Source organism: Lynx canadensis, chromosome F2, assembly GCF_007474595.2.
Source record: "Lynx canadensis isolate LIC74 chromosome F2, mLynCan4.pri.v2, whole genome shotgun sequence".
NCBI lineage: Eukaryota > Metazoa > Chordata > Mammalia > Carnivora > Felidae > Lynx > Lynx canadensis.
In genome coordinates this window covers 49,209,331-49,229,464 of record NC_044320.2, presented here as the reverse complement: position 1 = coordinate 49,229,464, position 20,134 = coordinate 49,209,331, and the positions used below count along the sequence as shown (strand labels likewise).

Below are 20,134 nucleotides of genomic sequence, written 5' to 3'. Positions count from 1 at the left end.
GCACAGAGCCTGACACAGGGCTTGAACCCAAGAACCACGAAATCATGACCTGAGCTGAAATCAGACACTTAACTGAGCCACCCAGGTGCCCGGCAATTTTTTAAATGGCTTCAATTTGACTCTTGAGTTAAATCTAAATATGTGAAACACCTTAAAAAAGAAGATTTTTGAAGATCTTTATTTTCTGTAGAGATAGAGTGTACTTTTTCAACAAACCTATGATGGATAAATTATATAGTCATATTATCTAGCTTCTCAGAGACTCCGATTGTTCTGTTGCCCTATTAAAACTAAGAAAGAATGTCTAGGATGGGAGAAAAATCAGATTCTGCCTTCTAAGTTTCCTGAGGGCAGTCCTATCATAATAATTTAAACATTTATTAAGTACCTACCTTTTTTCAGATACTGAGGATACATGACTAAATTAGATGTACACAATTTCGGCTCTTTTGGAGACTGAAGTTTTAGGTTGGGGAGGTCAGTCCCACCTCTCACCCGCACCCCCCAAAAAAATTCTGGTGATAAGTCTGTTAAAAGAAATAAGTGGAATAAGTAGGTAGGTTTACTTTAGGCTGGTCAAGGTTTATCCTGCTTTCTCAGTATAATATCTGGCACACATTAGGCATTTACATGTTGAATAAATGAATATGTCTGAGTTGGTTTGTTTATATGTTAACATAATACTCTCATTCCCCCTGCCAACATACATATATGTACATGTAGATGGAAATATTATTATTCCCAGTTTTATGACTCAGATGTTATATCCCAATTTTCCATGTTCAGAATTGTGAAAGACTAGATGCTGTAAACAGCTTCCTGCTGCATAGTTATGTCCCTGATAGAACAAATTTTTGTGGCATTAATGATCTTTGCAAAGAGGCAAAGTGATCTTCAAGGCCTCCCTTCTTCCAAATAAAGAAAGAAAAAGCAAAATCTTACAAATTGGAGTTAGATGATGCTGATAGCAGTTTTCAAGGTACTAAGCTTTTGGCTCACAGCAAGATAGGGGAGCTGTGGTTGGATTCCTGTAGTCTAGACTCTTTGGGGTGCCCTCAAATCACTACCAGCATTAGAAACAGACCTGACCGGGGCGCCTGGGTGGCGCAGTCGGTTAAGCGTCCGACTTCAGCCAGGTCACGATCTCGCGGTCCGTGAGTTCGAGCCCCGCGTCGGGCTCTGGGCTGATGGCTCGGAGCCTGGAGCCTGCTTCCGATTCTGTGTCTCCCTCTCTCTCTGCCCCTCCTCCATTCATGCTCTGTCTCTCTCTGTCTCAAAAATAAATAAACGTTAAAAAAAAAAAATTTAAAAAAAGAAACAGACCTGACTGTACTAACGCCCAAAGACTACCCTTGGTCTAGTATCAGAGAATGAACTCACCATCAAAGATTATAAGTTATAAGAAGCCATCATAAGCAGAGGTTGATAAATGTGTTCTGTAAATGGCCAGATAGTAAATATTCAAGCTCTGCAGTCTCTATTGTGTACCTATTCAGTTCTTCCTTTGTAGTGGGAAAGCAGCTATAGAAGATCTATAAATGAATGAGCATGACCGTTGAAATAAAACAATTTACAAAAAACAGGTAACAGGCCAGATTTGGCCTGCAACCAGTTTGCTAACCCCTGCAATGGAAGGTGGAGTAGAGGAGGTATTTTAAGAGATAATGGCTGTTTGAATACTGATGAAAAATAAATTCTTAGGTCCATAATCTCCCTACTAAGATGATAAAGAGAAAGTCATGTTTTCATCAAGTGAAATGCATGACACCAAAGTCAAAAAAAAAGCAGCTGTAGAGAAAAACAGATCATTTGAATGGAAATTATGAATTAGAATTATAGAATTAACAGTAATAGAAGATAGTAGAAAAATATCTTCAAAGAGTTGAGAGATTATCATCAATATAAAATAGTATGCTCAACAAATCTTTTGAAAATGAGAATCCAGGCATTTACAGATTAAAAAATGAGAGCATTTACCATCAAGAGACCTACATTAAAGGGATTTTGAGAGGTTATTTTTAAGAATCTACTCAAGCTAATGTTAGGAACAAGAGCTAAATCTCCACATTGCATAGTTTCAATGGAGAGTAATGACAAAAATGAAATAGAATGGTAGTCAGTATAGTTTTCCTCAGCTACAGATTGTTAGAATCTAGGTAAAGCTGAAATTCATGCTTTTGTAGGTTTTTCCCCCTATACTGTTGTTTTCCTCCTAGTCTGTATTGTTTTAATTAATATTTTTGTGATGTGGGGTGAGGTTTGTAGTGGTATAATTCTATAAGATCTTTTATTATATAGTTCTTAAATTTTTTGCAAAGAATTTCTGTTGTGATTATAGTGGTCTCAGATATTTTTTTTTGTCTTTTCTGTACTTGGATAATTGGTTATGCTTATGCTGGACATTTGATAAATGGGGAAAAAACACCCAAATTCATTAAATGTAGAAAAGACCAAAATCAAGGATATGATCTAAGAAGAAATATGTTCCATGGTTTCAAAAGCTGCAGAAAGCCAGTGACAGTCAGACTGAAGAATTTGGATAGTAAAGGGATCACTAAAAACTTAATAAACTTCTCTGGGATAGCTGTTGAAGCAAAATGACCTCAAGCTTAAATAAGAACTAGATATCCTAATAACAGGAAGGAAATATTTGGTCTCCTATGAAAAAGAAAAAACTATTGTCATAGTACTTACTATTTATTGAGTACTCAACATGTGTCAAGCGTAGTGCTAAGAACTTTCTATGTGATTTTTGCATTTGGGCCTTATGATAATCCCTTCTAGTTTGATACCTTCATTATCTCCGTTTTATAATGACAGGAACTGAGGCTGTATATAGTTTGACTACTTAAAGTACAGCAGTAAGTTCCAGAGCTGGAATTAGTAACCAGACCACCTGACTCCCATGCAGAAATTATGCCTTAACCACAAACGTTGTGGTCAGTGAAGAGCAAGTTTAGGTAGTTGTTGTGATTATTATCTGTGTTTATTTATATGTTCTCTGTGCTTTTTACTGTGCAAAGGAGCAATTAAAGATGATATTGAAAGCATGTGGTGAGGGGCAAAGAGTTTTTCAACTTGGTGTGATAGGGATTGAGTCTGGTGTAGTATAGAAAGATCTACTGATATAAGTGCAAACAGTTCTTTCCACTTGTAGCTGTGAAGTACTGAGCTAGAGTAATTCTTGATAGGTAGTTTTGATTTCTAGCACATAATTTTGTATGTGGCAAAAGCTTTTAAATTAGAATTTTTTTTTTTCCTAGTGGAAAGAGTGAAAGAACAATTAAAACTTTCTTTGGAAAATAAGAACGGCATTGTGCAAACTGGTGAATTAACAGTTGTGCTGGATGGATTGGCGATTGAGCAAGAAAATCTAACAAACTGCAACTCATCTCCAACCAGTAAGCCAACTTTATGTGTTTTTAAAGTTTGAAGTGGGAAAAAAACCTGAAAGAAGTATATAAAAACCTGCTTTATTTCTTTCTTGTTTAGTAGAAATACAGCAAAATGGTGATGCCTTACATGAAAATGGAGACCCTTCAACAAGACCAACCTCCAGGTAGAATATTTTATTTTAGTATTTGTGGCAAGGTAATGTAACGTTTCCCATATATGAAGTTTTACATTTTAACCTTAGAGTTTGCCATAGAATTTAAAAGCTTGTATCTGTACATATCATTTGTTTAAATTCTTTTAAAAGTAGTTTTTAAAGAGATAAACTACATTCAGATATAATACACATACCAAAAGGGTTACCTTCTATATATTTCAGTAGATTTGGGTATAACAGTCACGACTATCTAATTTCAGAAATTCTCATCACTCTCAAAAAGGGACTGGGGGCACCTCGGTGTCTCAGTCAGTTAAGTGTCCCAACTCTTGATTTTGGCTCAGGTCATGATCTCATGGTTGGTGGGATAGAGACTGCCTTGGGTTCTGCACTGACAGCTCAGGGCCTGCTTGGGATTCTCTTGTCTTCTCTCTCTGCCCCTCCCCTGCTTGTGTGCACGTACTTGCTCTCTCTCTCTCTCTTTCAGAATGAATAAACATTTAAAAAAGTGGGGAGGGGGCGGGGGTGGAAACCTGGGTGGCTCAGTCCGTTAAGGGTTAGACTCTTGGTTTCAGCTAAGGTCATGATCTCATGCTTGGTAGGTTCAAGCTCCACATCAGGCTCTGTGCTGAGCCTGCTTGGGATTCCTCCTCCTCCTCCTCCTCCTCCTCCTCCTTCCTCTCTCTCTCTCTCTCTCTCTCTCTCTGCCTCTCCCATGCATGTGTGCATTCTCTCTCTCTCTCTCTCTCTCTCTCTCTCTCTCTCTCTCTCTCTCTCTCAAAAATAAATAAACATTAAAAGAGAGAGAGAGAGACTCTGTAGCCATGAGCAATCTCTCCCCATTCCTCTCTCCCAGCTCCTGGCAGCCCTAACCTACTTTTTGTCCAGTGGCTTGGCCTGTTCTGGCCTTTTCTTAGAAATGGACATATATGTCACTTTCTATTACTGGCTGTTTTTACTTAGCATGAGATTCATTCATGTTGTAGCGTGTGTCATTAATTCATTCTTTTCTTTGTCACCTTCTATTACTGGCTGTTTTTACCTAGCATGAGATTCATTCGTGTTGTAGCATGTGTCAGTACATCATTCTTTTTTATTGGAAATGGCTTCTTAAAATCTGTATTTAGGCATATTATATCAGTAAATAGATAGGTGCGGATAATGTGGGAAAATTGGCATCTTTTTGCTATCTGAATTGGCAGCTTCCAGTAGATCACTAGAAGGTACATGCTCCAGAGATTCTAGTCTTTCCTCAGAAATCATCCTGCCATCTCAGAAATTCCCTTTGCTTACAGTTTGATGACCATAAAAGCTTTCTCTTTGGAATAGTTTAAATTAGAATAAAAACATATAATAGACTGGTTATAATGAATCCTTCAAAATATAAAAATACATTGCCATAAAAGTGACTTGTTAATGTCTGAAAAATATGCTGGTATATGACAAAGTGTGACTTCTATTAATATATAAAATTACTAACATCATTACTCCTAAATTGTTATTAAATGATTCTCATAGAGCACAGATAAGTATATTTTCTGAATATGTATTTGGCTTAAATAAATCTATTTAGTTTCCATAGGAAAAAACTAAGAGCTAAAAGGGTACAACACTAGGTAGATTAAAATATTTTGTCTGTGTGTATCTAAAATATGTATCTGTTTTTATAATCTTTGTAATACAATCTTAGATGGGTAAAGAAGATTGAGTCATGACCAGTCTGAAAACTAATTTATTGCATAGTAAGACATTGTGAATGAAAGATTAGATCTATAGCACCAGGAGAACTTCACATGAATTCTTCTACTTAGACTCTTGGATCACTGATTTCTTCCTGAGTGGCTGGGGAGGGCTGTGCAATCAGAAGAATCACTTGGGAACTTCCTTTCTTTGTCCAAACTTCCTGAAGACATCTCATTCCAAATACACAGGTAACAAAGGAAAGGAGAGTTTCATTCATTCATTCATCATCAGATACTTATTGAGTGCCTGTTTGGTGCTTGACACTAGTCCAAGCACTAAGAATACTGGCCCTGTTCCTGTGAAATTTCATTCTGGTGGGATAAAGGTAAAGAGTAAATAAGTGAAGAAATGAATTAGCTAATTGGAAATAGTATTAAGAACTGTGAAGTCATTGAAATAGGACAAGGTGACAGGAATGAAAGGGAGTCTGTTTTAAAGAGAGATGTTGGGGGAATTATCTTTGAAAAAGTGTCATTTGAGCTACAATTAAAAAGCCAAAAATGTACTATCCATGCAGAGTTCTGACAGGAGAGCATTATTCTAGGCAGAGGACATAGCAAGTGCAAAGACCGTGAGTTTATTTTTAGTTAATTCATGCTCTACAAATTCTTCCAACTCGAGAATATAATATTTATCCTTTTTTTTTTTTTGGATAATCCTATAGTCATTATAATATTACTGCTTGCGTATGATAATTTGTAATAAACAGGAAGGCTTTACAGCATGTTTTCATGTTCAGTAAAATTGATATATGGTATATATATCAAGGTAAGAAAGGAGGAACTTGGAGACAAAGATAGCTAGACACAATCTGATATATTTTTAAAAACAGTAAGGCTGCTTTGTGGAGAATAGATACACCATGGACTGTGTATTTGGAAAAAACTCTCCTGTTTATTTACATGATATCACCCAACTTCCTATCCATTGCCAATAAGGTTTAAAATATTTGATTTTGTAGTTGTAGATTGATTTATTTATTTGCAGTTCATGTATTTGCTATAAATTCTTCTAACTGTGATATAATATTTAGCTTTTCTGATTATCATGTGCTCATTATTTTAGTACCTAGTACACTGTAATTTGTAATCAATATTTGAAGACCTTTTCAGCTTATTTTCCAGTGTTTAATAAAATTACAGTAGGTTGGCAATCCCTGTCAAACTAACACCAGCATTCTTCACAGAGCTGTAACAAATAATCCTAAAATTTGTTTGGAACCAGAAAAGACCCCGAATAGCGAAAGCAGTCTTGAAAGAGAAAACCAAAGCTGGAGGCATCACAATCCCAGACTTCAAGATGTATTACAAAGCTGTTATCATCAAGACAGTATGGTACTGGCACAAGAACAGACACTCAGATCAGTGGAACAGAATAGAGAACCCAGAAATGGACCCGCAGACCTATGGCCAACTAATCTTTGGCAAAGCAGCAAAGAATATCCAATGGAATAAAGACAGTCTCTTCAGCAAGTTCTGCTGGGAAAACTGGACAGCGACATGCAGAGAAATGAACCTGAACCACTTTCTTACACCATACACAAAAATAAACTCAGAATGGATGAAAGACCTAAACGTAAGACAGGAAGCCATCAAAATCCTCGAGGAGAAAGCAGGCAAAAACCTCTTTTTTTTTTTTTTTAATTTTTTTTTTTTTTCAACGTTTATTTATTTTTGGGACAGAGAGAGACAGAGCATGAATGGGGGAGGGGCAGAGAGAGAGGGAGACACAGAATCGGAAACAGGCTCCAGGCTCTGAGCCATCAGCCCAGAGCCTGACGCGGGGCTCGAACTCACGGACCGCGAGATCGTGACCTGGCTGAAGTCGGACGCTTAACCGACTGCGCCACCCAGGCGCCCCGCAAAAACCTCTTTGACCTAGGCCGTGGCAACTTCTTACTCAACACATCTCCGGAGGCAAGGGAAACAAAAGCAAAAATGAACTACTGGGACCTCATCAAAATAAAAAGCTTCTGCACAGCAAAGGAAACAAATAGCAAAACTAAAAGGTAACCGACGGAATGGGAGAAGATGTTTGCAAACAACATACAAGATAAAGGGTTAGTAACCAAAATCTATAAAGAACTTAACAAACTCAACACGCAAAAAACAGATAATCCAGTGAAGAGATGGGCAAAAGACATGAATAGACACTTTTCCGAAGAAGACATCCAGATGGCCAACTGACACATGAAAAAATGCTCGATGTCACTCATCATCAGGGAAATATAAATAAAAACCGCCATGAGATACCACCTCACACCTGTCAGAATGGCTAACATTAACAACTCAGGCAACAACCGATGTTGGCAAGGATGTGGAGAAAGAGGATCTCTTTTGCACTGCCGGTGGGAACGCAAACTGGTGCAGCCATTCTGGAAAACAGGATGGAGGTTCCTCAACAAATTAAAAATAGAACTACCCTGTGACCCAGCAATTGCGCTACTAGGTATTTATCCAAGGGATACAGGTGTGCTGTTTTGAAGGGGCACACGTACCCCAGTGTTTATAGCAGCACTATCAACGATGGCCAAAGTATGGAATGAGCCCATATGTCCATTGACAGACAAATGGATAAAGAAGATGTGGTCTATATATATACAATGCAGTATTACCCAGCAATCAAAAAGAATGAAATCTTGCCATTTGCAACTACGTGAATGGAACCTAGAGGGTATTATGTTAAGCAAAATTAATCAGTCAGAGAAAAACAAATATCTTTTGACTTCACTCACATGAGGACTTTAAGATACAAAACGGATGACCATAAGGAAAGGGAAGCAAAGATAATATAAAAACAGGGAGGAGGACAAAACATGAGACTCTTAAATTTACAGAACAAACAGAGGGTTACTGGAGGGGTTGTGGGTGGGGGGTGGGCTAAATGGGTAAGGGGCATTAAGGAATCTCCTGAAATCGTTGTTGCACTATATACTAACTAACTTGGAAGTAAGTTAAAAAATAAATAAATTATTTAAAAAATTATAATGGATGGAATTGATTTTTAAAAGTTCCTTGAGCTTTTTGAAAATGCTTTTTAGAAATGCTTTTTAAAGAGCACTTTAAAGATTATTCTTAGATTAAATATTTAAATACATATATACACACACACACACACACACACACACATTTTGTTGTTGTTGTTACGTTTATTTATTTTTGAGAGAGAAGCAGAGATAAAGGGGGACAGAGAATGAGAGGGGGAGGGTCAGAGAAAGAGAGAGATATCAGAATTCAAAGCAGGCGCCAGGCACAGAGCCTGACACGGGGCTCAAGCTCATGAACCATGAGATCATGACTTGAGCCAAAGTTGGACGCTTAACTGACTGAGCCACCAGGAGCCCCTTAGACTTAAATATTTAAAGTGTACAACTTGATCATTACTTTGAGGGACTGAAATTATTTTGATTTAATATATTTATATATCTGAGTATATATATAGTTATCTGCTAGTGTGGATACACTTAGAACTGAAAGTAATTTAAACTTTAATGTAGTAAAAGCATGCTATATCTTGTGTTCATTACTCTTTCTACCTATCACTTTCTACCTATCACTTTGCTTGAGTACTAAGAATTTGGTAAATCTTTCTTATGACAATTCTGATGGAAAGTCACTTAATTGCACTTATTGAAGTAAAGCATCTTTTTTTTTCTTTTTTTTAAGGTTGGTTGTTGAAGGTACCAGTGGAATAGATAATCATACACCTACAAGCACTCTAGTTCAAAACTCATGCTGTTCATATGTAGTTAATGGAGACAACACACCTTCATCTCCATCTCAGGTTGCTGCCAGACCCAAAAATACACCAGCTCCAAAACCACTCACATCTGAGCCTGCCAATGACACTGGTAAGTATGGTGATTTATGACTCATTGTTTAAATGGAAACTAAATTAAACTTTATCTATGCCTACACTTCTCTTACTGTACTATCTTTCTTAATCTTCAGTTATGCGATAGGACTCTAAAGATCTAAATAACTGAAATCTTTCCTAATGTTTTGAATTTTTCTAGATTATTTAGGAGGATATTCCAAATATATATTTAGTTTAGAAATAACAATACATTTCATTGGGGCGCCTGGGCAACTCAGTTAGTTAAGCATCTAAATTTGGCTCAGGTCATGATCTCGCGGTCCATGAGTTTGAGCCCCACATCGGGCTCTGTGATGACAGCTCGGAGCCTGGAGCCTATTTCAGATTCTGTGTCTCCCTCTCTCTCTATGCCCCTGTCCCCACTCATGGTGTGTGTCTCTCTCTCTCTCTCTCTCTCTCTCTCTCTCTCTCTCTCTCTCTCTCTCAAAAATAAACATTAAAAAAATTAAAAAAAATAATACATTTCACTAAGCGTGTACTTATAGATTCTTAGGCTTTATGCCACATGCAAAAAAAGTTCATTATATAATATTTCTAAAAGAACTTTTGTGAGTTTATTAATTTGTTAGTAATAAGTGGTTTCTTTTGGGGGTGGAGAGAGGAAGGGAGTCGGGGGGAGAGACAGAGGGAGAGAGGGAGGGAGGGAGAGAGGGAGAGAGAGAGACAGAATGAGAAAGAGAGAATGAATCCCAAGCAGGCTCCACACTATGAGTGCAGAGCCTGATGCAGGGCTCAAGCTCATGAACCATGAGATCATGACCTGAGCCAAAATCAAGAATCAGACACCTAACTGACTGAGCAACCCAGGTGCCCCAATAAATGGTTTCTTTAACCTGTCTTCAGTACACAAATAATTTATTTCTTTGTATTACAAGTTGTTAGAAAAATGTAGTTTGAGCTGATAGAGCTCTCAGAAAGTTCTATATTTTTCAGGAGTATTATTCCATTACAGAAGGAATGCCTATGGAAGATTTTTTTCTATAATCCTGTATTCCAATGGACTCAGCTGTAAAAATTCATAAGTAATTTTCTTGTTTCATCTTTATATATTCTTTTAGATGAATCTCTTCAAACTCAAACATCTTAAGGTTGATTATGTTTGGGAGCTAGAGTTTTAATACTGGTCTTTTATTTCCAGAGTCTATATTTTTTCCTGTGTTTTGTGTATCTATGGGAAAGTATTCAAAAGTAGAAAAAAGTAAAGAATCAATTCAGGAATTGAATGAAAATACATGGGATTATAGATAAGACAACTGTATATTTATACCCAGGATTGGAGGGAGACTTACTCTGCTCTATCTTGAGAGTTTTTGTAAACATGGGAATTGACCTCTGAATGTATTTTGTTTTTTTTTAAATTTTTGTCTATTTTTGAAAGAGAGAGAGAGAGTGTGAGCACTGGAGGGGCAGAGAGAGAACTTGAAGTAGGCTCCAGGCTCTGAGCTGTCAGCACACTACCCGATGCAGGGTCCAAACTCACAAACTATGAGATAGGACCTGTGCTGAAGTCAGACGCTTGCTGATTAAGCCACCCAGGTGCCCCTCTGAATTTTTTTGTTTAATATAATTTCTTGTCAAATTGGTTTCCATACAACACCCAGTGCTCATCCCAACAAGTGCCCTCCTCCTTGCCATCACCCACTTTCCCCTCTCCCCTACCCCCCATCTATCCTTAGTTTGTTCTCCATCCTTAAGAGTCTCTTATGGTTTGCCTCCCTCCTCTCTGTTACTTTTTCTCCCCCCCTTCCTCTCCCCCATGGTCTTCTGTTAAGTTTCTCAAGATTCACATATGAGTGAAAACGTATGGTATCTGTCTTTCTCTGACCTATTTCACTTAGCATAAATCCTCCAATTCCATCCATGTTGCTGCAAATGGCCAGATTTCATTCTGTCTCATTGCCAAGTAGTATTCCATTGTATATATAAACCACATCTTCTTTATCCATTCGTCAGTTGATGGACATTTAGGCTTTTTCCGTCATTTGGCTATTGTTGAGAGTGCTGCTATAAACATTGGCGTACAAGTGCCCCTATGCATCAGCACTCCTGTATCCCTTGGGTAAATTCCTAGCAGTGTTATTGCTGGGTCTTAGGGTAGATCTATTTTTAATTTTTTGAGGAGCCTCCACAGTTTTCCAGAGTGGCTGCACCAGTTTGCATTCCCACCAGCAGTGCAAAAGGGTTCCCGTTTCTCCACATCCTTGCCAGCATCTGTAGTCTCCTGATTTGTTCATTTTAGCCACTCTGACTGGCATGAGGTGATATCTGAGTGTGGTTGTGATTTGTATTTCCCTAATGAGGAGTGACGTTGAGCATCTTTTCATGTGCCTGTTGGCCATCTGGATGTCTTCTTTAGAGAAGTGTCTATTCATGTCTTCTGCCCATTTCTTCACTGGATTATTTGTTTTTCGGGTGTGGAGTTTGGTGAGTTCTTTATAGATTTTGGATACTAGCCCTTTGTCTGATATGTCATTTGCAAATATCTTTTCCCATTCCGTTGGTTGCCTTTTAGTTTTGTTCATTGTTTCCTTTGCAGTGCAGAAGCTTTTTATCTTGAGGAGGTCCCAGTACTTCATTTTTGCTTTTAATTCTCTTGCCTTTGGAGATGTGTCAAGTAAGAAAGAGGTTTTTTTTCTGCTTTCTCCTCTAGGGTTTTGATGATTTCCTATCTCACATTCAGGTCCTTCATCCATTTTGAGTTTATTTTTGTGTATGGTGTAAGAAAGTGGTCTAGTTTCATTCTTCTGCATGTTGCTGTCCAGTTCTCCCAGCACCATTTGTTAAAGAGACTGTCTTTTTTCCACTGGATACTCTTTCCTGCTTTGTCAAAGGTTAGTTGGCCATACATTTGTGGGTCCAATTCTGCGGTCTCTATTCTATTTCATTGGAATATGTGTCTGTTTCTGTGCCAGTACCATATTGTCCTGATGATTACAGCTTTGTAGCAGAGGCTAAAGTCTGGGATTGTCATGCCTCCCACTTTGGTTTTCTTCTTCAATATTACTTTGGGTATTCGGGGTCTTTTATGGTTCTATACAAATTTTAGGATTATTTGTTCTAGCTTTGAGAAGAATGCTGGTGCAATTTTGATTGGGATTGTGTTGAATGTGTAGATTGCTTTGGGTAGTGTTGACATTTTAACAATATTCTTCCAATCCATGAGCATGGAATATTTTTCCATTTCTTTGTATCTTCTTCAGTTTCCTTCATAAGCTTTCTATAGTTTTCAGCATACAGATTTTTTACATGTTTGGTTAGGTTTATTCCTAGGTATTTTATGGTTCTGTTGAAATTGAGAATGGATCAATTTCTTTATTTGTCTTTCTGTTGCTTCATTATTGGTGTATAAAAATGCAAACGATTTTTGTACATTAATTTTGTACCCTTCAACTTGCTGAATTCATGTATCTGTTCTATCAGACTTTTGGTGGAATCTGTCAGGTTTTCCATGTAGGGTATCATGTCGTCTGCAAAAAGTGAAAGTTTGACTTCATCTTTGCCAGTTTTGATGCCTTTTATTTCGTTTTGTTGTCTGATTGCTGACACTAGGACTTCCAATACTATGTTAAACAACAGTGGTGAGAGTGGACATCCCTGTCGTGTTCTTGATCTCAGGGGGAAAGCTCTCAGTTTTTCCCCATGATATTAGCTGTGGGCTTTTCCTAAATGGCTTCTATGATGTTTAAGCATGCTCTTTCTATCCTGACTTTCTTGAGGGTTTTCATTAAGAAAGGGTGCTGCATTTTGTCAAATGCTTTTTCTGCATCTATTGACAGGACCAGACCATATGGTTCTTACTGTTTATTTTATTAACGTGATGTATCACATTGATTTGCAAATATTGAACCAGCCCTACAGCCCAAGAATGAATCCCACTTGATCATGGTGAATAATACTTTTTATATGCTGTTGAATTCGATTCGCTAGTATCTTGTTGAGATTTTTTTGCATCCATATTCATCAGGGATATTGGCCTGTAGTTCTCTTTTTTTGCTAGGTCTCTGTCTGATTTCGGAATCAAACTAATGCTGGCTTCATAGAATGAGTCTGGAAGTTTTCCTTCCCTTGTATTTTTTTTGGAACAGCTTGAGAAGGATAGGTATTAACTCTGCTTTAAATGTCTGGTAGAATTCCCCAGGGAAGCCATGTGGTCCAGGACTCTTATTTGTTGGGAGATTTTTGATAACTGATTCAATTTCTTCTCTAGTTAGGGTCTGTTAGTTTTGGTAGTGTGTGGGTGGTAGGAATTTGTCCATTTCTTCCATATTGTCCAGTGTGTTGGCATATAATTTTTCACAATATTACCTGATAATTGCTTGTATTTATTAGGGATTGGTTGTAATAATTCCATTTTCATTTGTGATTTTATCTATTTGGGTCCTCTCTCTTTTCTTTTGAGAAGCATTGCTAGACGTTTATCAATTTTGTTTATTTTTTCAAAAAACCAACTCTTGGTTTCATTGATCTGCTCTACTGTTTTTTTAGATTCTATATTGTTTATTTCTGCTCTGATCTTTATTATTTCTCTTCTTCTGCTGGGTTTGGGGTATCTTGCTGTTCTGCTTCTATTTCCTTTAGGTGTACTGTTAGATTTTGTATTTGGGATTTTTCTTGTTTCTTGAGATAGGCCTGGATTGCAGTGTATTTTCCTCTTAGGATTGCCTTTGCTGCATCCTAAAGGGTTTGGATTGTTGTGTTTTCATTTTCATTTGTTTCCATGTATTTTAATTTCTTCTCTAATTGCCTCATTGACCTGTTCATTCTTTTGTAAGGTGTTCTTTAACCTCCATGCTTTTGGAGGTTTTCCAGACTTTTTCATGTGGTTGTTTTCAAGTTTCATAGCATTGTGATCTAAAAGTGTGCATGGTATGATCTCAATTCTTTTATATTTATTGAGGGCTGTTTTGTGATCCAGTATATGATTTATCTTGGAGAATGTTCCATGTGCCCTTGAGAAGAAAGTATGTTCTTCTGCTTTGGGATGTAGAGTTCTAATTATGTGTGTCAAGTCCATCTGGTCCAACGTATCTTTCAGGATCTTTGTTTCTTTACTGGTTCTGTGTCTAGATGATCTGTCCATTGTTGTAAGTGGAGTATTAAGGTCCCCGGCAATTACCACATTCTTATCAATAAGATGCTTATGTTTGTGATTGTTTTAAATATATGGGTGCTTCGAATTCGGTGCATAGACATTTATAATTGTTAGCTCTTCCTGATGAATAGACTATTATATAATGCCCTTCTTCATCTCTTGTTACAGCCTTTAATTTAAAGTCTAGTTTGTCTCATATAAGTATGGCTACTCCAGCTTTCTTTTGACTTCCAGTAGCATGATAGATAGTTCTCCATCCCCTCACTTTCAATCTGAAAGTGTCCTCAGGTCTAAAATGAGTCCCTTGTAGACAGCAAATAGATGGGTCTTGTTTTTTTAATCTATTCTGATACTCTATGTCTTTTGATTGGAGCTTTTAGTACATTTACATTAATGTTATTATTGAAAGGTGTGGGTTTAGAGTCATTGTGTTATCTGTAGGTTTCATGTGTGTAGTGATGTCTCTGGTACTTTGTGGTCCTTGCAACATTTCACTCACAGAATCCCCCTTAGGATCTGTTGTAGTGCTGGTTTAGTGTGATGAATTCCTTCAGCTTTTGTTTGGGAAAATTTTTATCTCTCCTTCTATTCTGAATGACAGGCTTGCTGCATACTTTTCCTGTTCATCACATTGAACATTTCCTGCCATTCCTTTCCGGCCTGCCAAGTTTCAGTAGATATGTCTGCTACTACCCTTATGCTTCTACCTTTGTACGTTAAGGCCCATTTATTCCTACCTGCTTTCTGAATTCTCTCTTCATCCTTGTATTTTGCCAGTTTCACTATGATATGTCATGCAGAAGATCAATTCAGGTTACGTCTGAAGGGAGTTCTCTGTGCCTCTTGGATTTCAGTGTCTGTTTCCTTCCCCGGATTGGAGAAGTTCTCACCTATGATTTGTTCAAGTACACCTTCAGCCCCTTTCTGTCTCTCTTCTTCATCTGGAATTCCTATGATACGTATATTGTTCCATTTGACTGCATCACCTAGTTCTCTAGTTTTCACCTCTTGATCCTGTATTTTTTTCTCTCTTTTTCTCAGCTTCCTCTTTTTCCATAATTTTATCTTCTAATTCACCTATTCTCCCCTCTGCCTTTTCATTCCACACTGTGACTGCCTCCATTTTATTTTACACTTCATTTATAGCATTTTTTAATTCATCATGACTATTTTTTAGTTCCTTGATCTCTGCAGTACTAGATTCTCTGCTGTCTTCTATGCCTTTTTCAAGCCCAGCAATTAATCTTATGACTATTATTTTAAGTTATTGTTCAGTTATATTGCTTATATCTGTTTTGATTAATTCTTTAGTTGTCACTTCTTCCTGGAATTTCTTTTGAGGGGAATCTTTCATTTCATCATTTTGGCTAGTTTTCTGTTCCTTATGAATTTTTTTTTTTTTCAACGTTCTTTATTTATTTTTGGGACAGAGAGAGACAGAGCATGAACGGGGGAGGGGCAGAGAGAGAGGGAGACACAGAATCGGAAACAGGCTCCAGGCTCTGAGCCATCAGCCCAGAGCCTGACGCGGGGCTTGAACTCACAGACCGCAAGATCGTGACCTGGCTGAAGTCGGACGCTTAACCGACTGCGCCACCCAGGCGCCCCTCTGTTCCTTATGAATTTTAAAAGCTCGTTGTGCGCTCGGCACCTGTGAGCACTGCTATATTAAAGGGGGGGTCATACACTGTCCAGGGCCTGGCCCTTCAGGAGGTGTTTTTTTGGAGAGTGTTACTTGCTCTCTGTTGTTGTGACTTTGGTTATTTTATTTCTCTACTGCTAGTGATGTTTTGGACCCTCTACGAGATGTGCTTTGATTTGTTCCTTGAAGTAGTCCTGTAAAGGAAAACAAACAGGAAACAAAGACACATAAACACACATACAGATAAAACAAACAGACAAAAAAACCCCACACAAACAAACATACAAACAAAAACAGTCCAAAAGCAAAAAAACCAGAAACACCAGCTACAAGTAAAGAACAAGGTAGAGGCAGTGCTGATAGAGGAGCACATACAAAGAGAGAAATGACAGGGGCGGGGACAAAGAGAAAATAAACATTGACCGGCAGAGAGACTAAATGACTTAATCCAGAGATAGAGAAAGGAAAATAAAGAAGGAGGTGGCGGGGGTGGGGGGACAAAGATAAAGTGACCCAGGCAGAGAAAGTATATGGCTTGATTATTCCAGAGAGAAAGGAAAGTACAGAAGGAGATGTAGAACATGTATCAAGGGAATGCATTAAATATGTCTGCTTCAACAAACCAACAACCAGAGCAACCAGCCTAGAGGAGGGAAGAGATAGGAAGGGAGAATATATCTAAATAAGAATTGTCCTGGAATTAAAGAATTGTCCTGGAATTAATCCAGGCTATGCAGCATCACTGGTCTGGATTATGGAGCCCTCTGGTTGCACAGCATGTATCTGGCTCCAGCAGATAAGCTGTTACCTGCACGGAGGGGCGTGGTTTGGTGTAGGCTGGTCCTACCTCCACTATCAGTCCCACCCCGGGACTGATCCCTGAGGTCCTGCCTTGGTGGTGATGATGGGGGGGAATGGCAATCCCCCAGTCTCTTCCCCATGACCCAGTGGACTCCATTCCAGTTGTCCTCACTGTGCCACAGGCACAGACTGGGCGGTCCTTCTCGCTCCACCAACTCCCCTGGCCCAATGCTTGGCTAGGGTTCAAAGACCCGCTCCAGGCGCTCTGGCACTGAGGAAGTACCTCTCTGTGCAGCTTGATATGTGGTCCCGCCTGGCTTTGCCTGTGCTGCCGGACTTCAGGGAGGACCGCCTTTTCCTGCTGTGGACTGCGCTGCTGACCTTGCTGAGGTGCATGGGGGTGGTATACGCAGGCAGCAGACAGGCTTTGTTCTCTCCCAGCACACTCCAGGGAGGGGGCCGGTTTCTCCTTCTGCAGACTGCACCCTCGACCTAGCCACTGAGCCCCAGGGGGTGGAGGACGCAGGCAGGCTTTGTTCTATCGCACAGCCCTCCAGGGAGGGGTCCACTTTCTCCTGCGGACTGTGCCCCTGATCTACCACCGAACCCGGGGCTGGCTCCCCTCCTCCCCAGGTGCGTGAACAGGGAGATGGCCCCAGTCTGAAGAAAGCCCCACAGTTAGAGATAGGATCCCTCTCAGTCCCAGTCCTGGGACAAGAGACTGTATCTCTTGTCCAGATACAGTCCTACACTTCCCCAGCCATGCTTTCTCTTCCCTTCGTCTCTCAACAGAAGGGGATCTCTCCCCTCCGTGCCTACTCTGCGGGTTTTATTTCCCCCAGTTCACAATCACCCACCTGTCCTTTCTCAAGTTGCCCCATTTTCTTCCTGGTAGATTTCAGCCTCTTTTCCTCCCAGACTCTTGAGGCTTAAAGTCCTTTGGCTTCAGCACTTCTTTGTTTGAGAGACGCGGGAAGTATGGATCCCCCTACTTCTCTACCATGTTGGCCCATGAATCTGAATGGATTTTTAAATTTTAATTTGTTTATTAATGCCTTTTTTTTTTTTTTTAAGATGGACTTAAAGATCCTGAGTGGTCACAATAAGTAGAACTCTTTGGTCATTAATTTAAGGTGGCTGGAAAATGAAGAGAAGAGAAATACATATAACAAGAGTGACATTAGTGAGGCAAATGCATTTATTTTCTGATTTCTGATCTGCTTTGTAGTAGGAACATTTGTTTCAGAGTTATTAGCAAAGCAGAAAAGGAAACATCACCTTACTTTATTTGGAACTGTGTCTAAATTAAGAACATACCAGTTAAAACAGCTACTGTTTCTGATATTCTATCTTTTATGGATTGTATGAAAAAACAGCATAGTGTGAGCAACATCCTCAATAATTCTAGGAGAGTAAATGTAATAGTGAGTTTCAGGGAACTGTGACTTATGTTATCTATCCTAAATTAAATATTACGATTTTTAAAAATAGTCTGAGTACCTATAGAAAGGACCAACAATTTATTTTTTTAAGGTTTATTTATTTATTTTGAGAGAGAGAGAGAGAGAAAGAATGACCAGGGAAGGGCAGAAAGAGAGGATGTGAAGCAGATTCCATTCCGATAGTGGAGAGCGTGATGCGTGGCCCAAACACAAAAACCGCGAGATCATGACCTGAGCTGAAGTTGGATGCTTAACTGACTGAACCACCCAGGCACCTCAGTAATTTATTTTTTAAAAATGTAAACACATAGAGGTACTTGGGAGGCTCAGTTGGCCTGACATGACTCTTGATTTCCCCTCTCCCTGGCTTGTGTATGCTCACTCTCTCTAAAAAAAAAAAAAAAAAAAAAAAAAATTCAAAAAATACATATCAACACATAGAAAAGTGGTTTATCTGAACCAGAGTTTTTCACAATGAAGCTTAAATCTATTGCTTTTTGGTCATGAATTTTTAAGTTATTAAGTAATTATCCATACCAAAAAATTTCAAGGAAATCCTAATTATTCATAAATTTGCATTATATTTTAATTTTCTTTAACATTTATTTATTTTTGAGAGAGAGAGAGACAGAGCACAAGCAGTGGATGGGCAGAGATTGAGGGTGACAGAATCCAAAGCAGGCTCCAGGCTCCGAGCTGCCAACACAGAGCCTGATGTGGGGCTTGAACTCACGAGCCATGAGATCGTGACCTGAGCCAAAGTCAGATGCTCAACTGAGTCGCCTGGGTGCCCCAAAATTTGCATTTTAAACAATATAACTTCCTTAACAACACTCCAAAGAAGTTGTGAAAAATAAAAATAACACTGTTATATAACCAGGATTGATTTGTTATATGGGATTATCATTACATTCAGAATGTAGTTCCACTTCCATCATTTCTGAAATTAGATAAAAGGCCAATTTTTTTAAAATTTTTTTTTAAAGGCCAATTATTTGTAAAGTTCAGTCCTGATTCATGAAAAGAATAAGAAGGATGAATGATCATTTCAGAAAGGCTTATACCGCCATTCTGTCTCATTCTTGTCATCATCCTCCATTTAAAATCTATGGAATTTGGCGAGTTAACTCTTCTTCCTAAAATATTTAGCTGTTTGAGTAGATTGGTGAAAGTGTCCATGGACCACTGGTTAGTTGCATGTTTTAATGTTTGGGTATATTCAGATGCTGGTGCAAAAGGGAGGAAGACTTACGGAGGCTTTTCAGAAATCTCAGAATCTCTTACACTCCATGGTTTCTCGGGTTCTCTATAGACTCTTCCATTGAGAACAAATACACTTCCCATGTTTTTTTTGTTTTTTGCCTTTTTGATATTTATTTTAGAGAGCATGAGCGGGAGAAGGGCAGAGAGAGCGAGGGAGACAGAGGATACAAAGTGGGCTCTGTGCTGACAGCAGAGAGCCCGATGCAGGGCTTGAACTCACTGTGAGATCATGACCTGAGACAAAGTTGGATGCTTAAACAACTGAGCCACCTAGATGCCCCACTTCCCACGTTCTTATTTATCCTTGCCCAAAATTTCAAGGTGAATACAAAACATATGAGGAACTAGAATTGAAGGCTCCATTGTAAGTAATTCCCATGACATTCACAGTAACTATTAGGAAACCTAGGCTAATCATAATAGCTAACATTTGTGCTATATATGTTGTAAACAGTGTATATCTATTTACTGATTGAACTTTCACCATAACTAATTGAAATAAATACCAATATCTTTCCCTTTTTCCCAAGAGGAACGGAAACACAGAGAGATCACAGCTAGGGAGTAGAAAAGCTGTAATTGACATCCAGTTATATCTCTCTGAGCTCTCTCTGCCTTCTGCTTCTCTGTTCACTTTGATGTGTGTGATTTTTATAGTGTCTCAAAGGTATACTGTTCAGCTTTTATACTTTGATAGACTTCAAATAATATTTCATCATCCAACT

General features: G+C 38.6%; 1 protein-coding gene across 7 annotated transcripts in view; it reads left to right on the top strand.

The window, feature by feature from the left end:
* The window catches only part of WWP1 (WW domain containing E3 ubiquitin protein ligase 1), a 134,954-nt gene that overhangs the window by 56,434 nt on the left and 58,386 nt on the right, over nt 1–20,134 (top strand). For 6 of the 7 annotated variants that reach the window (XM_030303831.1, XM_030303826.1, XM_030303829.1 and 3 more), the window contains 3 exons: nt 3,264–3,401; nt 3,493–3,559; nt 8,959–9,143. In XM_030303831.1, coding sequence (XP_030159691.1) covers nt 3,264–3,401; nt 3,493–3,559; nt 8,959–9,143 — 390 coding nt within the window. The remainder of the gene's footprint in view (nt 1–3,263; nt 3,402–3,492; nt 3,560–8,958; nt 9,144–20,134) is intronic. The other variant, XM_032591890.1, reaches the window with a different exon arrangement.